A 26,188-nucleotide genomic window follows, 5' to 3' on the forward strand; every position below is an offset into this window, starting at 1 on the left:
ATATGACGAAGATGAATGTGAAACCAAGAAACATCCTGCTAACATTGAAGGAGCACAACAGCAGCAGTTGCACCACAATCAAACAAATCTACAATGCAAGAAGTGCATACCGTTCTTCAATCAGAAGAGATGACAGTGAAATGCAACACCTAATGAGGCTCCTTGAACGTGACCAATACATTCATTGGCATAGATTGAAGGATGAAGATGTGGTGCGTGATTTGTTTTGGTGTCACCCAGATGCAGTTAAGTTATGTAACGCATGTCATCTTGTTTTTTTTTATAGACAGTACCTACAAAACAAATAGGTACAGACTCTCATTGCTTGACATTGTGGGGGTGACACCAACCAGGATGACTTTCTCTGTTGGGTTTGCATATCTGGAGGATGAGCGCGTGAACAATCTTGTATGGGCATTGGAACGGTTTCGAGGCCTTCTTTTAAGAAACGATCGCCTTCCTGTTGTTATTGTCACAGACAGAGACCTAGCCCTGATGAATGCTGTGAAAGTTGTGTTTCCGGAGTGTAAGAATTTGTTGTGCAGGTTTCACATAGACAAGAATGTGAAGGCAAAGTGTAAATCGCTTGTTGGTCAGAAGAATGCTTGGGACTACGTAATGGATAGCTGGGGTAACCTGGTAGATTGTCCTTCGGAACAGGAGTTCCCTGAGCACCTTCAAAGGTTTCAAGTAGCGTGTTCCCCGTGGCCAATGTTCACTGACTACGTATGTGAGACATGGATTGTCCCACACAAGGAGAAATTTATCTTGGCTTGGACAAATAAGGTGATGCACCTAGGCAACACAACAACAAATAGGTATTTAAATGTTTTATTATATTAGTCAAGTTTCTTTTAATGATTGTTTGGAACATTATTGTTATTAATTTGTCTTCTGTGTTGTGTGTTTTAAATATAGGGTTGAATCTGCTCATTGGTCTTTGAAGAGGATATTACAGAATAGCGTTGGAGACCTTTGTAGTGTTTGGGATACAATGAACAACATGATGACGCTGCAGCACACTAAAATTAGAGGATCATTCGAAACAAGTACGCATGTCGTTGGTCATGTTTTTAAGAAAACCATATACAAGAGGCTTCTGGGAATGATGTCAAGGTACGCTTTAAATGAAATTTCGGTTGAGTTTGAGCGCGTACATTATTTGAAAGACAATGTGTCTTCTTGTGGGTGTGTCTTGAGAACCACGCTAGGTCTTCCTTGTGCATGCAAGCTACAAAGGTATGAGGGTGGTAGCATCCCACTGGATGCAGTCCATATGTACTGGAGGAGACTTAGTTTTTCAGACCAGGGGCTATGTGAGGCCTAAGTGAGCATCAAGGAAGAGATTGATAGAATACATAAAAGATTCGAGGAACTTGATGTTTGCGGGAAAGTTACTTTCAAGAGTAAACTCTGAGAATTTGCGTTTCCCGATGAGACCTCTATGTGCCCTCCTCCAACAAAGGTTAAGACGAAAGGTGCCCCGAAAAAGGTAATGAAAAGAAGCGAAAGATCAACAAAGCGTGATCCATCTTATTGGGAGTATGCTGATGCTTATCATTCGGTTCAAAACAGCAACACCTCAGTCAGACCCAGTGCATCATCTTTTGTACCACCGAAGCCAGCAAGGATGATCCCCATGTTGGATCAATTTCCGCCATTTATGCATGGTTTCATTGAGGATGTTGTTGATGTGAAAGCGGATGGTAATTGTGGATATCGGTCATTTTCCGCTTTGTTAGGTATAGGAGAAGAGTGTTGGGCCATGATGCGTAATGAATTGATTAAAGAACTTGGCAAATGGTCGCAAGACTACATAAAGATCTTTGGTGGCACTGAGAGATATGAACAGCTGAGGTTGTCCCTACACGTGGATGGGTTATCCAAGGTATGTGTTTTATGCTTTTTATTTACATAAGTAATGTTTACATGACTGACACGTGTATTTGTTATGTGATTTAGGTTAGTATGGACAAATGGATGGATATAACGGATATGGGATATGTAATTGCGTCAAGATATAATGTAATCCTTGTATCATTGTCACGACAACAGAGCTTCACATTTTTTCCTCTCAGAAGTCGTCCACCAGCCGATTCTGCTGCGCACCGCATAATATGCGTTGGTCATGTGTATGGTAGTCATTTGGTTCAGGTCCATTGAAAATTCGTTTACTCAAATAATTTCAATTATTGAATGTGTTGGTTTGTTTGTTTAACTTATTATTGTAATTTCACTTACAACAGGTTTTTCTGAAAGATCGTTGTCCCTTACCGCCTATGGCATTGTTGTGATCAAGCAATGCGTATCCGGTGGCAAAATAATGGTCAACTGCATATGTAGGTAGAATGCAGCAATACTTAAGCCTAATGACAATTAATACAACGCATGTAGACCTAAGCGGACACTGAACTTGTAATATTTATGCATGTATATGTACATTGGATTTATGTTCATGTAATTAATCAATTGTTCCGTGAACAAGTGTTACTGTGTCAAATTGTTATATTTGTGTTGAACTGAATGCTAGTTATATGTTTCTAATAGGTCGAAAACCAACTTTTTTATTTTTGGTGCCTCCGTTTGAGGTGCGATTCGATGGAACGGGGTGCTGCTTTTATTTTTTTTGGGTTCCTTGACATGCAAACATGCCAAATAGCGGCCCTGGACAGTCTCAAGCAGCCCCACATAATTTAAAAAAAAACCCGAACAGGGGTACTTAGGCATGTTTCTAAAAGGCACAAAACCAATTTTTTTTATTCTTTACTGTACGTATATATATGGTTAAAATATATAATTTCAGAATAGTTATAAATGTTAACATTTAAATTACAAATTATTTTATCTTCTTTATTTTATATATTCAAATGTCATTATAAATGTGACTCATGTGTGTGGTTTATATTTAAATTTCAAACCATATATTTATAGAGAGACAAACAAAAATCATAAATGATGTAAGTAAATGTGTTTTATGACATACATAAACAAATACAAAAATTATTAATTTAAGTACAATAAAAATATAAATCCTAATCTATGCGGCGTCTCTGGCGCGGCCTAAGACTTTCATTTGCAGTGTCACCTCTAGCTCTCCTCAGACAACGAGTCATGATGTCATGTAAGTCAGTGCCCTCAGTGACCATCCTGAGGTTGATGACCCGCTCCAAATCCTCAGCAATCGCTCCTAAATCTTGAGTCATCCCCTGACATCCTTCGCAATGAACCTGTCACAGTCAAAATAACAAAGTCAATATCACATTTAAAAAAAATTAAATTATGAAAAACTACAGAAGTTATGCTTACCACTGAATGCGTAGGGAGATTGGTCGCGACTGAAACCTCGGGGATGGGTGGCTCGACGAACTCCTCATGATGAGGGGGAGGCGGATGTCTCCGCGCAGCAGTCTCCTCAGTCTGCGTGACGAATGGGTGCGATATCTGAAAAAACCACTCCATGTAGTCTGGCGCCACCTGTCCAGGAACTACACAGAGCTCCCCTGAAGGCACCAAATGGTCTGAAAAATGCAGCCACCGGTCATCTATATCATCACCCGTCAAAGAATCACAAACTGGCGGCGGAGGGACCGTCTGAAGGTAGCCAAACTGTCGAAGAACCCGCTCAGATCGAACGTACACCACAATCTGACCCCATCTGAGTTGGCCGGTGTACGACGATATCAAGTCAAAGGCCCTGACTCCCCAGTGCTCACCATAGGGCATCCAGCACACGACAGTCACACTCAGGGCATCCAAACGTCTCCGATACGGGGCTCCCTTGATCCCCATCATATGAGCCTTACCCGTAAGCCACCTACAGGCCCGTGGGCTCCCCTCATCATAAGCATCATGAACGACGAATGTATGCACTGTAGGAAAGTGCTCGTATATCCAGCACTACAAACACATAGTCAACATCAATACAAAAAAAGAGATTCAATGCTACTTCAATTTAAATTATCAGTGATAATACGTACCTGGAGAAGTGTAATATAACCGCCCAGCTGCCGTGTAAAGGCCTGCGACGCATCATTCAGATGGTCGTACATGTGGACTAATGCAGCCGCTCCCCAGGCGAATCCCCCTGCAGATACGTGCGGGCTGCTACAACCCATCGTCTGGCCCTGCACTGGCTCTAGTACAAGTCCCGAAGCCACCCCAACCGGACATGAGGCCCACCAGCCTGTCGAGTCTCAAATGTAGCCTCCTCATGACTGACCTCAAGAAGCTCCGTCAGTAGACCAATGGCGTCTAAAGTGACAAGCGGCTCGAACGTATGCAGCGCGCCAGTGATGGGAAGGTGTAGGAGTGATGCCACGTCATCCAACGTGATCGTCAACTCGCCTACTGGCAGGTGGAACGTGCTAGTCTCGCGATGCCACCTCTCGACGAAGGCGGATATGAGTCCTGGACCAGTGGTGATAATAGAACACCTGATCAGTGGACTCAATCCGGTGCCAGCAATCAACCCTTCGATCTCAGGCGCTGGTCTCCCAATTTTATCTACTTTTCTACCGTGAGAGACCAACTTCAGATCAGGTCGTTCCTAAATTGAATAACAATTTATAATAACGTGTATATAAAAAACAATCCAACTACAAATAATTTTTATGTAATTAGTCAACATTAAAAACTATGTACTTGTCTACTCCAGATGCTGTGTTCGACATGCTCAGCAAAATCGGTCAAAATCGATGGGTCGCGTGGTCCATCGGGGAATCCCTCATCTGCAGCAGGTGACCCCAAGCTCCCATCAGTAGCCACTCCTTCTGTCTGAACAGCATCGGCGACACCTGTCATCTCTGGGGTGGCATCAAACACATGAGGAACATCCTCATGCAACTGAGGCACATCCTCATGTCTCTCAGTGACGTCCTCACGCAGACGAACCCGTTGCCTACGTGCGTGCTGAGGCAGTAAGCCTGCGACGCCGAGTAACATCAGCCTCATGCGCATCCTCACTAATGCTTCTACCTCTACCAGCTCCTAACGCACGACCTAAACCTCGTGTTCTAACCATGATCTGAAATCAAGAAGAACATTTATTTTTTCGGTCAAATTAAATATTCAAATAATTGGTAACAAAGCTTTGTCATTACAAATTTATTCAAACACGTGTTTTGTATGTTTCTTACTAATTTGTTCAAATTAAGTTTTCAAACCTCTATTTGCATGTAAGGTTGAAATGCCACTGTGTCCAAATGTATCATTTCACGACTAATACAATTTAGTTTATGTTGTTTCAAAGTACAAAATAGTATAACAATAATATTATTTTTATAAATATTATTTCAAAGGAGCTCCCTTTGTACACATCATTTATTTTTATTCTTTCATATATAAGTATTTCATAAGCTCTTAATCTCTTCAATGAAGTAACTCTGCTTAGGTGCTTAAATGAATTAGGTGCTTAAATGAGTCTCATCAAAATGGTTAGATTGTTACATTTTATCGATAACTTATCTATTAAGTTATAATTATCTTTATTTATGAATTAATTAAAATTAAAAATTAAGAAAATTTTCAGACTATTATTATGTGAAATATTAATGATAAAAAAAATAATAATTCAACTATATTTTATTTAAAATGATGGCTATTATTATGCTAAAATCACATAGTTACTTCCTAATGCATATATAAATCACACCAAATATAATTTCAATTTAGACATCCTAATGCATATATAAATCACACCAAATATAATTTCATTTTACATACAAACGCAATTTTTAATAACAACTAAATAGCACAAACTACCTAATAATATGAACAAATTCAGGTATAATCTAAAAAAAAAAAAAGCAAAAAAAACAAAATACACAACAAAACATGATCCGCGGAAAAACTTCCGCATGATCTTCTGCGAGAAGAAAATATACCCTGCGGAAGAAGTTTCCGCAGGTTCTTCCGCGACAACAAAATGTAGCCTGCGGAAGAAGGTTCTGCAGGATCTTCCGCGGGTCCGCGAAAGACAACGTTCTTCTGCTGGATCACGTGGAAGATCCTGCAGAACCTTCTTCCGTTGGATCACGCGGAATATCCTGCAGAAGCTTTTTCCGCAGGAATCCACGGAAGAACCTTCCACTCTTCTTCTGCGGGAGTTCCCAGAAGCCCCTTTCCTACGCGCAGAAGAAGGTTCTTCTCGCGGAAGAACCTTCGTCTTCAACCTCCAACACCACAGGTCACTAATATCGTCTATCCTAAGGTTCCTACAGCCATTTATGCCATTTACGCCATTCAAACAGTTACGAGGAGGTTAGAAGACTAACCTTGATGGCAGAGGACACGAACAACAACTTCAATGGAGGATGTCAACTTCAATGGAGGACACGAGGTCGCGGAGGAAGGAAATGAGGGCGCGGAGGAAGAAGGCCAATATCGGGGAAGAAGAAGCACGAATGGAGATTGCTGGGTGCACGGGGAAGAAACAAACGCGGAAGCAAGGGGAAGAAGAAAGCTATCGCGGAAGAACAAACTTTTTTTTTAATTACGTTACTTTTATTTTTTAAACGGAGAGTATTTTGGGTACTTCATTGAAATTCTGGGTGCACCAGCAATTTTGCTGGGTGCACCTAGCAACAGCCTTTTATGACTCAGTTAAAGTAAATGGAATGGACTCAATCTATTTATCCGTCAGCCCATAATCAACCAACTCATGATCAAACTTACCCGTTTTGACAGACCTGCATAGCAATCACACGGATACCTGCTACTTTGATTATAACCCCGTGTACTATATATATATATATAGTTTCATCCTATCCTCATCCTTGATGCGTTTGACACCTAAATTAAGCAGTTTCATTACATCTAAGAATCTTCTTCACAGTTCAGACTCTTTCTCTTTAGTGGTGTGTTTATTCTCTTACTTATTGTTAGTGATGTTTGGTACTTTCCCTCATCATTAAATTAACATAAATGGGTCGTCCAGCTCAACTGAAATCACATCATTATTTCGTTAATATGGAAATCATTAAGTGATAACCACCAAAGTCTTATAGTTGCGTGATTAACCATTCATTGGCCTTACAAGTAACGTAGACAAACCGCAATGTTACATTACATCAAGAAAAACTATGACGGACATGCTGATTGATGATGGGATCTTGGGGTTCCATTCAGACGCACTATGCTATATTGTTATTGCATTTGTGGTTAATAAATCAGTTTAAGTTATCCCCTTTTTCTCTTAATATTTATCTTCTTAAATTTTTTCACACAACAAGAAAAAATTACTATCTCATTCTCATTTCTCATATATATCTTTTGATGATTAAGATTTTTTTTAATATGTAGAAATAAAAAAACAAGCGTCAGAGATCTATAACAACTCAATCATAAATTAAGAAATATTTAAAAAAACTAAAAATTATTATATTTAAATTAAAATATCTTTATATTAATATCTTAATATTTGATACTTACAACATCATTAATAGTGAATATTAAATAAGAATATATTTTTTAAAAATACATTAATTAGACTTTAAAATCCTAAGATATGAATTAAAAGAGAGTGAATTATAACCATTAATATTGTCATCAAGTATCATAAAAGATATAAGTTAAAACAAGTAAGTGTTACATTCAAAAAGCTAAAATTAAAATTATTTTAATTTTTTTCACTTCTACTATTATTATGAAACGGGTGAGTGTATATATTATGCATAAGAAACTTTTGTTATTCATCAAAAAAAGTTTTTACAACCAAATCCAGCCATTGATAATTATTTAATGAGAAAGGAAACATAAAAGAATTCCTTGACAGCGCAATTGAATGATATGTTTCTGATCTTGACCCAACTAATTTTTTTTCCCTGTTTACGTAAAACGAGCTTGACATATATTCTTAATGATTGCTCTGGTACCATAAACATTTTTTTTTTCTACGTGTTGATGGCATATCATGTGGTCACTGGAAAAATAACAACACAAGGAAAAAGTTAATTCGAGGCAACTTCACGTGCTTATCATGTGCTTCTTCCTCAAGTTCCACGAACACGGCCAGAACTCAAATTCAGCCTCAAAGGGCTCAAGAATTGTCGTTAGACCAAAAACGCAAAGCCGAAGAAGCTCTCCGAGATATAACTTTTGAGATAAGGTAACACCCTAATTTTTTAATGTAAAAAATTATAATACTAATATTTTGAATTTTATTTATGTTTAATTAGTCATTTTTAAATTTGTCAATTAGAAAAAGGGAGAAATTTAATTAATGTTTAATCAATTGGCATTTTTCCAATCAATTTCCTCAAAATATTCGAATAACCAAGTTGAATAAGATAATTTAATATTTGTGTTGTTGGGAGGATGGTCATTGAGGTGGGAGGGATGAAATGTTGTTTCCTTTCCAAATATCTCAAATGAGTTATTTTTTTATGTGTTTCCAAGACTTGGCTTCTTTTTATTTTCCATTGCGCAAGTCTTATTAATTTTACGAAAAATAACAATATTCTTACTCTTTTTTTTTTTCACAACACTTCTCACAATATATGGAGAGAGATAAGAAGAGAAAATACAATAAAAATGAGTTATAAAAAAAGTAAATTATAAATATAATTTAATTGTCTATAGTATCACATGATTGATAAATGATTTTATCATTTAAGCATGTGATCAAGTGTTTAATCTCTAAGTGGTGTATGAAAAATATATGTTAGCTAAAAACGGTTAATATCTTAAACCGATCTAAGTGAGAAATTAATTTTAGATTCTCGATAAGTCTCTTAAATGGGAAATTGCTAAAAAAATATTATTAAAAAATAATCTTTTCTAAAAATGTTATTTTTTAGAATAGATATCAAACACGAGAAATCAAGATTTTTAATTTAAGATTTCAAACACCTAAAAAAATTCTCCTACCAAACATACCGAGGAACTCTTAAAAAAACACGCCGAGGAAAAATTCCACTCATCTCTCCCGTATTTTTCTTATGACAATCACACACCTCTTCTAGTTTTTAAACTCTTGCTCTCTTATTTGTTTAATTAAGTGACATACGCTCCCCACAAGATAAACTGACGTTTCTTTGTTAATGAAAAGCACGCACAAGACTTCTACAACGTTTCGTTCACCCCATGATTCTTAAAAAGGGAAAAGCTGTTGTACGTTACACAAGGAAAACTATGTAGCACGCACTTATAGATTCTCAAAAACTCTTGTGTTTTAATAAATTAAAAATGAAGAAAATTTTGACTTTTAGATAAAGTGTTTTAATAAAAAAAATATTGAAGAGAACTTAGAAAAGTAAAAGAATTTTATATATGATATGAGAACTTTTTTAACAGCAAAAGAAAGATTATATTATAAATAAAATGATTGGAATTTGTCATAAGATGTGGCCAAATTATCAACCACAGAAAATTACACCAAAAAATAACACAAATACGGCTCATAAATATAACATGACAGCACCGAGAATCCAACAACACATAAAACCAAGTCTCTACCAAAAAACACTCAGATTCATTGAATCCATTACAAAACAAAATCGCAACATACTAATACCAGCTAAACCAAACTAAAAGAAAGTATGACAAATTCCCTGTATATTGTGTCCAATAAAAAATAGCCGAGAAACTGCTCCTATTAACATCTATGACATCTCCTAATATTTTTAATATACAACCTTTCCTAATATTATAAGAGTTTTAAAATCTTGGGGGCATGACCAATGTAAGCCTCCCTTTGCCTCCGCCTCTGATTGAGGCTACAGTGTGAGAATAGGATCAAGTATGAAAGAATTGAAGAGGCAAATGGGGGAAAGAAGTAGAGTAACATGTCTCTGCTATAATTTTATAAAATGAGTCCCCCTTAAATCCGTCTCTACTTCTGATCCGTAGTTTGCGAAATGGATAATTTACATTTGATTTCCATACTATAATATTTTTTATTATTAAAAATTAGAGAGCAACAAGATGACGGATAGAAACATTCCAACTATGTTGGCACCCAACTATTGGTTACCTCCTCCACACAAACATGCTGCCATAATACATGAAACCATGAACCTTTTTACTAGAAACTGGTCCCTGAATATAGTCCATGTTGAATGTTGATAGGGAAGCGAGCGAATGGAGTAGCTCACCACCTTGCTAAGGTTGGAGTTCCTCAACCACATTCTTGATTTCTTGAGTTCCTCAGGTTTTAGTTGTCTTTTTTTAATTTTCCATAGAAGCAAAAAAAAAAAAAAAAAACTCTCCTCATTTCTCTTTTCATTACGAGTCTTTTGTGATTTTTGCCAGAGTGGTTGATATTTAGGTCATATATAAAGTTTAAAGAGTTATTCTTTGATGTTATAGGTAAGTGTTTTTGAAAAATTAAAGGGTATGTATAAGTGTCATCTAAAACGACATCAGCATAACTTTTCCTTATTGTAATTATTCAAAAATGTTGTCGCCAAATTAATCTCAAAATTTGTTTACCACTTTAGTCCTCCATTAAGATGTATTTGATAGCATTTTATATTTATTTTAGTTTGTTAGATTAAATCTATAAAAAAAATTAGTTATAAATGTGATGTAATATTTTTATGGATCTTTCTGTCCAGCCTCTCTCCAGCATGAATCTAAACCACTAGATAAATCAGACAGCTCACAGCTGAAATTAAAAATCGAAATATGTATAGAAACATATTGATTCTGTTTCTCTCTCTTTGACACTTCAACACTCAAGACAAAATTCAACCGCATAACTCAGCAATCACTACCATTGATTTGAACCTCATCTTTTCTGGCTCCGCTACCCGTGAAACACAACGATGACTCCACCAAGGCACCAATGCCACCAACGAGTTTTGTTTTTGGGTGTTGAAGTACCGGGGATAGAAAGGGGATTGATATCAAGATTGGTAAGCTAGAAACCGGTCGTGGTTTTTATGGATAAAAGCTAAGCTGGAAAAAGTATATATCAATGTCTTACTTAATTGTAACAGCAGATCATATATCTTACTCACGCTCAAGCTATTATGAATTCCAACAAAAGGTGTACATCTAATTAAGGTGGCTGTTCTTTGGAAAAGAATTCGAAAGATGAGCGAAATTAATAACTTTGGTCTTATAATTCATTTGACAAATGCATTTAGATGTACCCCTTTCTGTCAAATATTAATTCCACCTTTCATGATAAAACAGCATAAACGCGTTAGTGGATAGAGTAACCATAAACTCCAAAATTACAGTGAAAACTAAAAGCATTTTAACGTTTTTTTTTAAGGAATAAAAGCATTTTTACTGTTCATCACATTTTATACTTTTAAACATACAATTAGTTTAATCTATTATAATAATTGCCATGGATATGGTGGTATGTTTCCATAATTTCCAAAATTATGCAATTGAATTTCGTTTACGAGTGTTGAAGTATCAAATAGAGAAGCAAGACTGATAAGCTTTTTTCCATTTTTAATATCAACCATCCGATTCATCTAGTGGTTGATATCTCAGCTGGAGAGAGGCTGTGGAGAAAGCCCGAACGAGAGGATCCAGATCCTATTTTTATAGTCATTTTGGTTCTCTGTTTTAGTTTCAATTTGATCCTATTGTAATATTTTTTATGCCTACCAATTATAATATATTCTTTACAACATGACTATTCAATTGACAACTTTTTACTACCACTAAAACCAAAAACTTGACAAATTTTGGTTGTATATTTCACTTTTTATAGTAGTTCCTTCACGAGTCATCCCTTTTGTAGTTGCTAGAAGCCTAGAACCTTCTTTTTTACGTGCTGATATTGTTTGATAGTATGCTGATACCCACCCCCGCACAGTACATTCAACTTTGCCATCTCCGAGAAAATGCAAAATTTCAACCTCATTCTTGTATTGCATTTCCTTTGAAGCCTCGCGACTCAATACATCAAAATCTAGAACCAAAATTTTAAATTATCGCTCATTGGGTCCAATGAATGAAACTGTGTAATGAACGTTTACATTTGATGAGATAATCTCTAAACCTGAAGTACATGTACCAGACTACAGAAATTAAAATCTGGTTTCTTCAACCTCATGTAGAATCGGATGATGAAAGCAAGATGAAAGCAACGATTCTTTCAAGAATCAGTAGCAACCATGTCAATATTGCCATGTGGATGTTGCATTTTCTTCTTTCCTTTGCCTGGAGACTGCAACATAGATCATGGATAATGTTACAGACACAACAATTACATTATATAAACTTAAAAACAAAATATATTCAAATGTCTTCTCTTCCTCCTTAGCAAATTAATGAGTATAAAATTAATCCTTTTGTCTTCCCTTGCGAACTTGGCATTGGCCCCGTATTATTGATAAATATAACAGTTGAGAAGCTCATGCTCTCCGATGTAAGTCATTACCCATGTAAGCCTAAGGTGGCATGAATGGTAAATTTTGTGAAAGTTTATATTTAATGGTGACTTTGATAATGATAAAGTAATCAAGATATAACATTGTCGGAATGTGCATGAAATCTATTTGAAATGGCTGCACTTTAAAGATTAGGTCCATGTAGTATTTTTTTTTTTTTTAGATTCATGTATAGTGCTTCAATTCAAATGCTTGTTCCTCTTGTAAATATAATATGTAACTTGTCTGTATGATTGTGTGTGTATGAGATATCACTCGAGCATTTCACAAGTTCCTTAGTCCAAATCTTCAACTTGGTATCAGAGTGGACAGACTTGAGAAAACTCTCCTTGTTACAAGCTTTCTATACAAACTTAAGAAACCCTCTCATTAAACAACTTCGGTCTCATTTATAGAGATATAAGATTGGTTGAATGGTTAAGAAAGAAGGAAAGGGAGAAAAGGTCACAGGTTCAATCTCCCATCTGCTGACAAAAACTAACAACCTAACAAGTTAACATTTGCTGATTAAAAACAAAAAAATCTGTCTCTTTTGGAGTGGTGAACCATCTTCGAGTTGGGTGATGCTTCCCTTCTCAAAAATATCTATACATACATAACTCAATTCATGAATATAACTTGGTAGATTGTAATTTTCCCATCTCTACACCAACCCTCTCACTATAGTGGAGTCAAAATACATTTCACTATCTCTTGAAATGCACCTCTTACAACTCCACTTTAATATTTGGAAAGGCTTACTTTTGGTCTCTCAAATTTGGGTAAACTTTTACTTTTGATCCCCCAAATTTTAATTTGCTTTTTTTAGTCCCTTTGACTAACTTTTGGCGGCGATTTGGGTTGCTCAATTTGTGACGGTTTTTTACCACAAGAGGGACTAAAAATAGAATTTCTCAAATTTGAGAACTAAAAAATGTAATTTTTAATTTGAGGGACTAAAAACAACATATCACAAATTTGAGGGAGTAAATACATATTTAAGCCATTTGGAAATTTAGATTAACTTTCCCAGCAATTTAAACGATGCCAATTAACAAGTGACTACTAAGCAAATTCACAATTTAAGCTAAGAGTAATTGACAAGGTTTTACAAAACCATGTAAATCAATTACCATAATTGATTGCCACATTACAAAGGTATGAGGTATCCCTCTAGAAGAAAAAGAGAGTGAAGTATCGCCATGCTAAGATGATGATACAAATTTCAAGAGGTTGAGGTATAAGGTATCCCTCAATTGCAAATCCCTATTTTGACTTAATAAGAAATTGCAAGAAAACCACATTATTCAATTCATTGCACGAGTGCCAAAGCCCAACTCAGATCAACAAAGTTACATTAGGATTTTGTTATCGTATCTTATCTTTAGGATTATGCTATTTGAATTCAGTTATCATAGCTTAACTTTAGGATTTATCTTTAGCTTAGGATTATGTATTTGAATTCTCTCACCATAGCTTAACTTTAGGATTTATCTTGGTTATTTTGTTTTGTATCTAAATTGTAATCTTGTGTGTCTAGGTTGACCACACTAATCCTTCATTTATAATCAGCAAATAGGACCTACATTAATTACATAGAATCTAATCCGAGTGATAATGAACAAATCCCTAATTGCTCTCTAATCATGAATACAATATCATGATGTAATCTTACACTATCTATTGTAAAAGCCACCTAAATTGTGGTCACCCCTAGATAGAGGGGTGCGTTAAAGCCCCACATGGCAGATAGCCATGAGCAAAAGGGAGACATGTTAAAGTTCCGCATTGACTAAAGATAGTGTCGAGATAGACTATATAAGTGGGGAGCAATTCTCACCTTACAAACTGATTTTGTAAGGTTGAGTTAGACTCATAACTCGCTTTCTGACATGGTATTAAAGCCTATCTTAGACCCATCGATGGGTCTCATGTGTTTGTCATGCTACAAGCGGATATAGTCTTGAGCGATGTTGGAAAAGCCACCTAAATTGTGGTCACCCCTAGATAGAGGGGTATATTGAAAGTCCCACATGGCGGGTAGTCGTGGGCAAAAAGGGGACATGTGAAAATCTCACATTAACTAAAGATAGTGTCAAGATAGACTATATAAGTAAGGAGCAATCCTCACCTTTAAGGGAGTTGGTTGAGGTAGAGGATAATAATTCACTTTCTAACACTATCTTTAAGGGAGTTGGTTGAGGTAGAGGATAATAAATATAAAACAGTTTGTGCGGGAGAGGAGATTAGGTGATTATCTCTTGAATTGTATAGCATAGCATGTGCTCTGGGAGAGAGGATTGGCAATAGATTAATCTGTCAATCTCTTTCTATTTGAAATAATAATACCCAAACCATTCTTGGGTACCCATCAAAGAGGGTCAGGTTGTTAAACTCAGAAAAGGTTAGGCCAAAAACTGCTGCTCCTCATAGAGATTTCTCATATAAATACACTTTAATTACAATCTGTCAAGCTGATTTTCAGCCCAATAAATAGCTAAACTGCCATATACACAATTACAGCTAATTACCCTGATTTTCAGCCCAATAAAATAGCTAAACTGCCATATATACAATTACAGCTAATTATCCTAATTAAGAGAGTAATTGTTACAAATAAATGTGCAATCCCATACAATTTGCTGTGACATTTAATTCTGTTGACATCCCCCCTCAAATTGATGCCCGGAAATCGACTAGCATCAATTTGCTAAGTAGAAAATTGTGTCGCTGACGTGTTAATGTTTTAGTGAAAATGTCAGCTATTTGAATGGAAGTTGAGATGTGTGGTAGACTGATGACTCTTCGATCATAGGCATCACGAATAGAGTGACAGTCAACCTCAATATGTTTAGTCCGTTCATGGTAAACTGGATTCGCTGCAATCTGTATGGCACTGGTGTTGTCAGCATGCAGCGGAGTTTGTTGTGCTTGAGAGAATCCAAGCTCTGTGAGGAGACCACGCAGCCATATTATTTCGGAACAAGCGGCAGACATCGCGCGATATTCTGCTTCAGTGGAGGACTTTGAGACTGAATCTTGTTTCTTACATTTCCATGAAATAGGAGCATTCCCTAGGAACATACACCAGCCAGTAGTGGATTTTCTTGTGTCTGGACAACCAGCCCAATCAGCATCACTGTATGCTTGGAGTTGTATGGAGGAATCAGCAGGAAAAAACAGACCATGCTTTGGGGTGCCAAGGAGGTATCTAATGATCCGTTTTACTGCTGAAAGATGCAAATGCCTCGGAGATTGCATGAACTTACTCACGGTGTGGACAGCAAAAGAAATATTTGGACGAGTGATAGTTAGATAGATGAGACTTCCCACGAGCTTGCGATAGTGAGTGGGATCATCAAGAAGTTCACCTTCATCTCTCTGATATTTAACATTAACTTCCATGGGAGTGTCAACAGGGGTGGCATTTGGGAGTCCAGCTAGTTGAACCAAGTCTTGAATATACTTGTGCTGACATAGAGAAATGCCTTGGTGATGATAATGCACCTCTAAACCCAAGAAATAAGTGAGATGGCCTAAGTCTTTCATCTGAAAGGTTGAATGCAACTGATTTTTTATTCTAGAAACAACATCTTGATCTGAACCAGTGACCACAATGTCATCCACATAAACAAGAAGCACCACGATGCCTTTAGGAGTCCTTTGTAGGAAAAGAGAGGGATCATACTGACTTTGAGTGAATTCAAAAACAAGTAGTGTCGAGCGAAACTTTTCAAACCATACTCTTGGTGCCTGTTTTAATCCATATAACGAGCGTTTCAGTTTGCAAACAGTATTAGGTGAAGGGGTAGGCATACCATTAGGAAGCTTGATGTAAACTTCCTCCTTAAGGTCACCGTGAAGGAATGCGTTTTTGACATCCATTTGATGTAGTGGCCAAGATTGTGAGGCAGCAAGAGCAAGAATAGTGCGCACAGTTGTCATCTTGGCGACTGGTGCAAAAGTCTCATCATAGTCCAGTCCATATTGTTGCTTATTTCCAAGCACAACTAAACGAGCTTTGTAACGATCTATGGATCCATCCGAACGCAGCTTTATAGAGAATACAAACTTGCTACTTAAAGGCTTAACAGATGTGGGACACGGGACTATATCCCATGTTTGATTTTCTTCCAATGCTAGAAGTTCAGTTTCAATAGCTTTTTGCCAACAAGAATTCTTCATGACCTGGCTATAAGAGGAAGGGATAGGAATAGAGGATAATGAGGCTGTCATGGAATGGATATACCTGTCTGGGGGCTTAATAATGCGTGAGCTGCGTCTTGGAGGAGCCGGTTCTGGTTCTTCTACGGGATCAGCAGCCAAGGAATTATCTCGAAGGGGCCCTTGAGGTTCTGTCTGTTGATTTTGGTTTGCAGTGGTACGTCTGTTGTAGGTCAAGAGAGGTTTAGGAGATGGTTCTCCTGCATGAGAGTTAGAAAACAATGGCAAAACAGAAATTGGAGGAGAGGTAAGGTCAGGATGTGATGCAAAAAAGTATACATTTTCTTGGAAAATGACATTTCTAGATACTCGAATCCTACGGATGGTAGGATCATAACATAGAAAACCCTTTTGATGAGGAGAATATCCAAGAAAGGCACATTCAACAGATTGTGCAGTGAGCTTGGTGCGTTCTCTTGGAGGAAGATGGACATAACACACACAACCAAAGATACGAAGATTTGAGTAATTGGGTGGATGACCATATAACCGATTGAAAGGGGATTCATTACCTATTGATGGAGATGACAATCGGTTGATAAGATGAACTGCAGTGGAGAGGGCTTCACACAAAAAACGTGATGGCACATGAGACTCCAGCAAAAGGGTGCGGACAACATCAAGCAAATGGCGATTTTTTCTTTCCGCTACCCCATTTTGTTGTGGAGTTGAGGGGCATGACCTTTGGAATACAATGCCATTGGATTGCAAGAAGTCCTGAAATGAGTGTGACATGTATTCTCCCTCATTATCAGAGCGAAAGATTTTTATTTTTGACGAAAATTGGGTCTGAACAAAGGCATGGAAAAATTTGAAAGTGGAAAAGACTTCATCTTTTGATCGCAGAAAATAGACCCAAGTGAAGCGACTATAATCATCAATAAAAGTTATGAAATATTTATAATGAGCATGAGATATAACCGGTGCCACCCCCCAAACATCACTGTGGATGATTTCAAAAGGTTGTGTTACATTAGACTGATGTGTTGGAAAAGGCAGAATTTTACTTTTACCAAGTTTACAAGGAATACAATCAAAGTGAACAGCATTGAGAGATGAATTGTGTTTATTTCCAAGATAATTAGATTTGAGCAAGTCATGAAGTACATTTGCGTTTGGATGTCCAAGACGCTTATGCCACACTTGGTAATCAACAATAGCAGAATTACAAGAAACTAAAGGCAAAGAAAGACTGGAAGGCAATGAGAATTGGATTGGGAAAAGGCGTCCAACTTTAGGCCCCTTCGCGATTATCTTCCCTGAGTGTTGATCCTGCACAAGACAACCAGACTGTGAGAATTGTACTTGACAATCATTGTCAACTAATTGACCAACTGAAATGAGATTACTAGTGAGACCAGGAGAAACAAAAACATTGGTTAGAGATGGAGAAATATCACCAGTGGCTGTGATAGGCAAAGGATTTCCATCAGCGGTGTGTATCTTGAGGTCTCCAAGATATTTTTTGATATTAGTAAGAAATTGAGCATTGTTGGTCATGTGGTTGGAAGCCCCCGAATCAAAATACCAAGGGGAAGAGGATTTACCTGAGAATCCTAAAGCAGAGAATGCTGAAATGATCATTTGTTGAACCATTTCAGGGGTCATAGTCGGAGCAGGATCAGGAGCTTGTTGCTGAACAGATGAATCAACTGAGGCTGTAAAAGCTGTGACATTTCGCTTGGGTGGCCTTATGGGGCATTCTTTAATAATATGTCCATCCTTTTTGCAGTAGTTGCAGAATTTGTTCGGACAGTTAGAAGCATAATGTCCAAATTGCTTGCAATAGAAACATTGAATAGTACGCATGTCATGGCTTTTTGGTTTTCCTCGGGCCACATATGCCACTGGAACAATAGCATATTTGTGATCTCCAATGATGGACTGTGTAAGGAGGCGCTGTTCTTCACGCAACAGAGCATTAAAACATGCATCCAGTGATGGTACAGGATTTCTATGCATGAGGTTGGACCGAATACCTTCAAAATCAGATCTCAATTTCATAAGAAATTGATCACGTTTAGTAGTTTCATGAACTGTTTGGACTGAATTGAGGCCTTCAGAAGGCAAGTCCGCATAAACTATATCAGTGTATTCAGCCCAAAGATTCATGAATTGAGAGTAAAAATCAGAGATGGAGAGACTATCCTGTTTAAAGGTAGCGATGTCGTGTTCAAGCTGAAACCTTCGAGCTTCATTGTTCTGACTGTAGACTTTCTTCAAGTAATTCCACATTGTGGCTGCTGTCTTGTAAGGCCGAAGATTCAGGACAATGTTGGGATCGACAGAGCCTAGGATCCAGGCCATGACTTGAGCATCTTTGACTGTCCATTTGGCGTGTTCAACCTTAGCTGTGTCTTTGTCAGGGATGGGAGAGCTGCCGTCAACATGACCCCATAAGTCTTTTCCAGTGAGAAAGATCTGGAATTGGAATGCCCAAGCTGAGTAGTTTTTGCCATTGAGGCGAACCAAGAGAACATCATACTTTTCGGTAGACATGGAACAAGGGATGGTAATCTGAACTGGGAAAGAAATGACCAAGAAACAGAAAAAAAACAAGGACTTGGAGAGAACTGGAACTTGGACGAGGCTGAAAGAACAAGGAAAGAAGTGCAGACTAGGGTCTTGGATCGAAACCTAGGCTGATACCATGTTAAACTCAGAAAAGGTTAGGCCAAAAACTGCTGCTCCTCATAGAGATTTCTCATATAAATACACTTTAATTACAATCTGTCAAGCTGATTTTCAGCCCAATAAATAGCTAAACTGCCATATACACAATTACAGCTAATTATCCTGATTTCCAGCCCAATAAAATAGTTAAACTGCCATATATACAATTACAGCTAATTATCCTAATTAAGAGAGTAATTGTTACAAATAAATGTGCAATCCCATACAATTTGCTGTGACATTTAATTCCGTGCTGTGACATTTAATTCCGTTGACACAGGTATGAGGTATCCCTCAAGAAAGAAAAGAGTGACTATCCCTCTAACACAAAAGGATGAGGTATACCAAGAGTGTACAGACTCGAAAAAGCATGAATGAGACCATACAAAAAGAAACTTGGAAGAAGCAACTCAAGCAAGTGATTAAGTCAATCATACCTTTCTATGTGAAATTGATTTCCTAGAAGAAGCCTTGCTCATGATGCTTTTATAATATTGTGTAAATGGAGTGTTACCATTACGTTTTTCAACCTGCCAAATCAGATTTTTAACTAATATAGTTACACCAATATGACTGAAAGACTGATTCAGAGATGAATTAAGTGAGAGTAACCTGAAGAAATGATTCAACTGATTGCTGATCCTTCGGTGAGAAAGGCACCTCTTCTCTTTTCTTTTGCACAAAGCCAATATTCAGCTCCACCTGAATTTCCCCAACCCCAAAAGGAAAAGGCAAAGAGTTGGATGAGGTGGCTATATTCAAATTGTGCTTTAACAAAGGACAAAAGGGAAAGGCAAAAAATGCCTAAACATCAAACAGGGAAAGGCTTCCAAGAAATGACATAACAAGTTGACTAAACTCTTCACAGAACTTACAGCAAAATTAATAGCCAGTTTGCAACGTGGTTGTGGTTTAAAGGTTCAACTTGCCTTACAGTGTGTCAGGCATTCGTTTAAATGTCAAAAGTTCAAGATGGCATGTAATATAGTCTAAAGCTGAGACTGGAAAACAGGATCACTTTATATTAGAACTTATACCTGATCAATGAAACGCTTGATAACACGTTTGAAACTCTCAACAGAAGTTCTCTCAAAGACCTTCTTGAGCTGTATAAGTGGAGCTGTTGCCAGCTCAGGAAAAGATATATGGTAGCTCCATTTTGCAAAGTGCTCCATAAGGAGTTCAATGGCAGATGAGACACACTCTTCTTGGAAGCCACGTGATTTTATAACCAATGCTTCGGAAGCTGCAATAATTTTAAAATGTCAACTACAAAAATTTAGTAAATGATTTAATCCAAATATGTGCTATGGATTAAGATCCCTTGTAATGTTGGATACATATAAATTTTTAAACTATAAAAAAATAATAAAAAAATTGGGGGAAGAAACTGCCCTATCAAATTCATATCTGACCTTTATGGTAGTAGACATAGGTTGCAAGACTTTTCCAGGTTTCCCACTATCCTTGGTAATTTTGTATTCTAAAACATCCAGCACCAATGATGTAACAGGGATGAAAACCCCACTAGAACCAGAAAGATTATTAAGCCAATGGATACATCTTAGTCTCAGTGGTAAATATCTAGGGCCAGGAAACAGGAGAGCAACCTCATTTATAATCTGTACGATCATATACAGCAATGGCTGAAGATCATAGTCATGTATATTTGCTGATATAAATGTAACCCAGAGATCAATGCAATTGATGTACTGCCAACTGCAAATTGTCGTAACCACCTCCTGTCCATTAAATATAAGGCACAATATCAAATTTTTCCTCAGCAAGGTAATATGATACTATGCTTCTATAGAAACTTGTACATGTTATTTAATTGTTTAATAGACTGTTCGTTAAACTTCACATCAATAAAAGGTGGCAATCAATATTAAAACTGATTAAAGCTGACCTTCTTTTTGGTTTTCCACCCATTCTGCAATATCTTACCCAGATGCAATATACATGGCATTGCTTTGTTAGATGACTACTGCATATCTAAACAACATAGCTCCACAAAGGAGTTCCTTAGAAAATGTATATGTTCAAACTTTCTCTCAACAAATTGAGAGTGATTAATGAAGGCCTTGTATGTTTTCACAAAGCAGAAGTCGAACCAATTTGAGCTAGACTCTGAAACTATATCTTGTATAATGAGAAAGAAGTGTGACGATAGAGACCCATGACCTGTTGCCCAGAGATGGACAGAAATCTGCAATAAATTCGAGGGCAAGGTAAGGAAGATTTTAAATGGCATGAGATTGACATTATACACAACTTAGCCAAAAGGCCAAGAAAGCATATAAGAGCTTATTTTAAACACAAACCAAAACTAAAGTATCAACTCAACAGAATCAAATTACAGTTATTAAGTGATCCACCAATTTGGATGAAACATATTGCTACTATTAGAAAGTAATATCATGACAATCACTTGATTCCTCTTCAAATGAAAATTGTGGGGTCCTAAAATTGACTGTACAAACTCTTTTTTGATAAAATTATAAACAGTTTATGAAATTCTTGCAAGAAGATTTCAAGGTATATTTCATAACAACTGACCAGTAAGTAGCTAAAAGAAATTACATGATATAGGAAATGTGAGAACTATCACTTGAGAAAATGAAAATGAAAATACAATCTTCTCTCTTAGACTGTCTGGACCAGCCTGTTTAACAAAGCAAGGATAAATTTCAAGAATTTTTTACCAGTATTAAATTTAAGAAATACCTTAAGAATATTGCGCAGTAAAGATGGAAATGCAAAGAGAAAAATAATTGAAGCTCTGAGCCGACAAATTGAGAAGGCCAATACTTCAGAGTCAGTGACCTGGTTCAGGAGAAACACAGTACTCCTTATGTACGACTTAATAAGTGGTCTAACAGACAACCACTTTGTTGTATTCTTTAGGTCCAAAACAGTTTCCTTCCTGGAACTTGAGCTTGATATTCCCAATAACCTCCTAAATGTAGTATCAGCCTCATGTAGCATGAACATAAATATCTTGCAGAAAGTTCCACTCTTCTGAATGCCACGAGTAAAGACACAACCACTGACACTGGTTGCTTCAGAAACATTGTGGCATGCTGCCCTATAAGCATTTAAGAGACATGTAAGGGCAGGAACACTACACTGTTCTTTGACCAGTTTACACAATGAATCAACAGATGCACTTGTCAACAGTTTACCTGCATGAGAACATGCATTGTTGTTATCCGCTGGCTGCACCCAATCTAAGCTTTTTTCATCATCTGAACTCTGAACCTCGTAATAAGAAAAAGAAAGTCAATTTTCATCAACATAAGTGCTAGTTGGGTCAAAAGTTAAAAGTTAGAGAACATGAAATAATATCATATCCAGTGAAATAGTAGCTGTATTATTTATTAGTTATAAGTATAGCTCTACTCTAAGCTACATGTCTGCCCTACAATATGATCCTTATATAATTGCAAGAAACATTTACAAGTACTATCGAGAATAAGGTATCATTTTAAATAATTCAACAGATATTCCAAATTAGGGAAAGCAGCCAATCTTTATAACAGAAAGAACACCCAACAAGTATCAATCTGATACAGGGCAGTGATCAAGAATGTATAATAGAATAAATCTCCTCTCTACACTCTAGGTATTCAAGAGACCTGGAACTCTCCCTTCTATTGAATTCCCAAAATACAAGCCACTCCTCTCTTGGTACCCCCCCTTTTCACCAACTTCCCTTTTAGTTAGCTAACTTACCTAAGTAACTGTGGTTAATTTCTGTTACATTGAATAACGCCATTGATTCTCTGCTGCCCAACCTATTCCTCCTATAGACCATATTTGTTGTAAGCCACTATCATACTCCCATAGAGATTTCCAATCCCTCTGCAAATACTAGGGAATAGGAATGCAAGGATGGAATCTCAGGTAACTCTATAACATATCACATTCATATGCACCAGTCCAGAAATAACAGCATGTTTCTGTAAGGCCTCACTTTACTGAGGCAAAACTCACTCACTGCCCGGCAAAACTAACAAACAGTCTATGCCACAACTGCCACACAAACAAATTCAACCACAATTGAGTTTCAGTTCTCGGCACTTATTCCAACTAAAAGGAATGATTCTTGTCATTTTTTACCTATGCTCCACCTGATGAGTGGAATTAAAAAGGGAACAATAGTGAAATACAACAATCCAATCAATAGAATTAAAATACATAACTAGCTAAGCAGGCTAAAATTCAATTTAGTGAAATATTCTCTGAAAAAATCTACAGCCAATTTCAACATTCTTATTAATAAATATACTCACAATTTCTTCATATTCGGTTTGTTCGATCTTCATATTATAACTTTCTAGAAATTTAGAAAACCCTAGATCCTGGAGATTTCAAAAAGAAAGCTAAGTTAGATATTTGTACAAGAAACATTCAATGGAAAAAAAAAACCAGAAGCAAATACTTCGTTTGTTATAAGCAAAGAAGATGAAAAATGAAAAACAACATAATGCACCACTGCATAAAATTCAGCACCTAAACATACAAGTCCAAATTCATTGAAAATAGTAACAACTATAGCTTCTCTTTCCTTTGACTATCGTATATGCTTAGTTCTTGCAGAACTAAGTATTAACAAGTCCACAATTTAATATAAGAAATATTTTGAGGCATGTATCAACTACCTTATTAAACTTGATAAGTAGGACAGAACAGCAAAAGTTTCAGCATTCAACATTGAACACTAGATGCTTCATGTTACTGTAATCTTGACAGCACCTTGTAATACTGTTAGGCTTGTTCACTGCTGTTTATCCTTTTTTTGACTTGGATTAATATCATTCCTTTCTGTACTCTCCTTTCTTTCCAATTAAAATTTTTACTATAAAAAGGAAAAAAAAGGACACTAGCATGGCATAATTGTTCAAAAGAAGTATTAATCAAATAAAAAGGTATCCATCCATATGAATTTGTGGAACAATAAACCTCTCTCCATTTAACAGAATAAAATTTAAATAGAGAAAACCACCATTAAACCATAAGACACAAGAAAACCACCTTTTCTTTCAGTTTGTTCAACTTTTTTGCTTTCTTCAAAAGTTCTGCACAAATATCTTTGTTTTGCACTGATAAGGAACTAGCACCGTTGCTGTCTGAAAGAAAAACTAGCATCACAGTCTATTGAAACACAAGCAAAGAGAGAATTATTTTTATCAGCAGCAAAGAGAGAAATTACAAATGGTTTAAACAGAAAAGCTAGAAATGTCCTTACTCCCAATATAATTTTCATTTTCATCGTCACTTCCAATAACATGTGAAAAGCTTGAGTCCTGGTCACAAACTCGAGAAATCAATACACCAAGTATGCAATAGCTAGAGCAAATGAAAAATTTAAAATAACAAGATTATTAGCAATAAATTAAATTTAAAACTCTGAAAGAAATCCGTCACTGTCTGAATCATCTCCAAGCATCTCACTGTCATCTTCACGGAATAGAGCATCCAGAGAAGTGTCTTGAAATTCTTCAACGACTATTCTGATAACAAAAAATGAATTGTTTGTTATTAGTGCAGGAACATGTAGATCGTCTGTGTAAAATGTTCCTCATCAATTAAGTTTAAGTTTACTTTATCCACAATACCTTGATAATATTCCTCAAAACTACTATCCTAATTGAAGAAAAATGAGTAGACAACAAATTGTATTTTTAACAACACGCCCATCCAACAGACGATTTATAGGAATTATTTCTATCAGATTAAGACAACATAAATCAGTTGCATTGATTAGAATATTTAGTGTTTTATAGAATTTATTGTTACTTTAAAAACAATGCTTTGGTGGGCAACACCCACAAAGTTCAAAATTTACCAAATAAAAGAAAAATATTGTTTAAAAACAATGACATTAGAATCAGTACAGTAGTAATCTAAACAAGGAAATATGATGATAATCATCAGACTGTATTTAAGTTACCATTTTACCTTTCATTTGATGAATTTGTTGCATCATTCTCTAGGTTTTCTTCAATATCCTGATTATCTCCTGTTGCAGTCAAATTTTCAGAAAATAAAAAATTCAAATTGATCAGAAGCCACAAAGAATTAATACATTAATTCAAATTAAATACGAATGCCATAAAGCAATTGTCTGCTTCCTAGAGCTATCCAAAAATTGCAAAAGAGATCTGAATTCCAACATGAACTGAGTCAGGAACTTTTCAATAGCTAAACTTAGTCAATAATCCATACTGAACAAGTGCCTCATACTACTAGCCAACTAAAGTATTTCAAAAATTTCATGATTTAATATATTAAAATAAATGAAATCAGTGCTGTCAAATGGTGGCTTATGGCAGATTGGCCGCAACATGGCATATTTTCACCAATGTATATGTCCAACTCGTTTTACTCTTGTTTCTTGCTAAAACTACAAAGCATGTACTCTGTCTTGCTCCTACTAAAGTGGAAACAAAACTCAACATTTACAGTTAATTTCTTCTTCCCTTGATTTCTCACTTAGAATTATATCATTCACCAAAAAACATGCATTTAGTGATACTCTTTTCTATGTCCCTGGTAAACATTAAACAAGTAATGACTTAAGGTTGTGCCCTGATGTAAATCTATCCTAACTGAAAAGTTTGGGGTAAAATTGGGGGAAAGATGAAATAGTATTTTTGAGTTTCCAGCAAGTCTGTTTCTAATATAGAAACAACTCATTTGACCATCATATTTTCTATCTGTTGTGTAACTGTAACATCATCTTCTTAGATTCTGCAAAAACCATCCTGCCACCAGCAAAATCTAACTCTCTCTTGGCCTCTCCCTAAGAAACGGCTGCAAAAAACATTACTGTCTCTCTGTGAACTGCAAAGAAAGCTATCCATTTACTGTCTTCGTTTTATTTTGCAAGCAACCCAACTGAACCCACAGGCCCATTATCTGCCATCCATGATCCATCCACTGATTTTCTTTTA

At 36.5% G+C, this 26,188-nt stretch overlaps 2 protein-coding genes and 1 long non-coding RNA gene across 3 annotated transcripts; all 3 read right to left on the reverse strand.

The window, feature by feature from the left end:
* Positions 1 to 3,032: 3,032 nt before the first annotated feature.
* LOC114411160 (protein MAINTENANCE OF MERISTEMS-like) lies at positions 3,033 to 4,115 on the reverse strand. The gene is made up of 3 exons (XM_028374915.1): positions 3,978 to 4,115; positions 3,307 to 3,897; positions 3,033 to 3,227 (listed from the first exon to the last, which is right to left on the reverse strand). The coding sequence occupies exons 1-3, from the start codon at positions 4,113 to 4,115 to the stop codon at positions 3,033 to 3,035; spliced, it is 924 nt and encodes a 307-aa protein (XP_028230716.1).
* A 20-nt stretch (positions 4,116 to 4,135) lies between these two features.
* Positions 4,136 to 4,950, reverse strand: LOC114411161 (protein MAIN-LIKE 1-like). The gene is made up of 2 exons (XM_028374916.1): positions 4,642 to 4,950; positions 4,136 to 4,546 (listed from the first exon to the last, which is right to left on the reverse strand). The coding sequence occupies exons 1-2, from the start codon at positions 4,948 to 4,950 to the stop codon at positions 4,136 to 4,138; spliced, it is 720 nt and encodes a 239-aa protein (XP_028230717.1).
* Positions 4,951 to 22,351: 17,401 nt separating this feature from the next.
* On the reverse strand, positions 22,352 to 24,741 carry LOC114412346. Its single transcript, XR_003666688.1, has 4 exons — positions 24,481 to 24,741; positions 24,267 to 24,361; positions 23,525 to 23,593; positions 22,352 to 22,484 (listed from the first exon to the last, which is right to left on the reverse strand). It is a non-coding gene; the product is annotated as an uncharacterized LOC114412346 (long non-coding RNA).
* Between the last annotated feature and the right edge of the window lie 1,447 nt (positions 24,742 to 26,188).

This window comes from Glycine soja, chromosome 5, assembly GCF_004193775.1.
Source record: "Glycine soja cultivar W05 chromosome 5, ASM419377v2, whole genome shotgun sequence".
Taxonomy (NCBI): Eukaryota; Viridiplantae; Streptophyta; class Magnoliopsida; order Fabales; family Fabaceae; genus Glycine; species Glycine soja.

Excerpts from the sequence above, each read along its gene's own strand:
- LOC114411160 (XM_028374915.1), bottom strand. The coding sequence starts at position 4,115 with ATGGGTTGTAGCAGCCCGCACGTATCTGCAGGGGGATTCGCCTGGGGA. Across the intron at positions 3,898-3,977 it reads GTTATATTACACTTCTCCAG|TGCTGGATATACGAGCACTT; the intron begins GTACGTATTATC and ends ATGTGTTTGTAG. Across the intron at positions 3,228-3,306 it reads ATCTCCCTACGCATTCAGTG|GTTCATTGCGAAGGATGTCA; the intron begins GTAAGCATAACT and ends TGACTGTGACAG.
- LOC114411161 (XM_028374916.1), bottom strand. The coding sequence starts at position 4,950 with ATGAGGCTGATGTTACTCGGCGTCGCAGGCTTACTGCCTCAGCACGCA. Across the intron at positions 4,547-4,641 it reads ACAGCATCTGGAGTAGACAA|GAACGACCTGATCTGAAGTT; the intron begins GTACATAGTTTT and ends TATTCAATTTAG.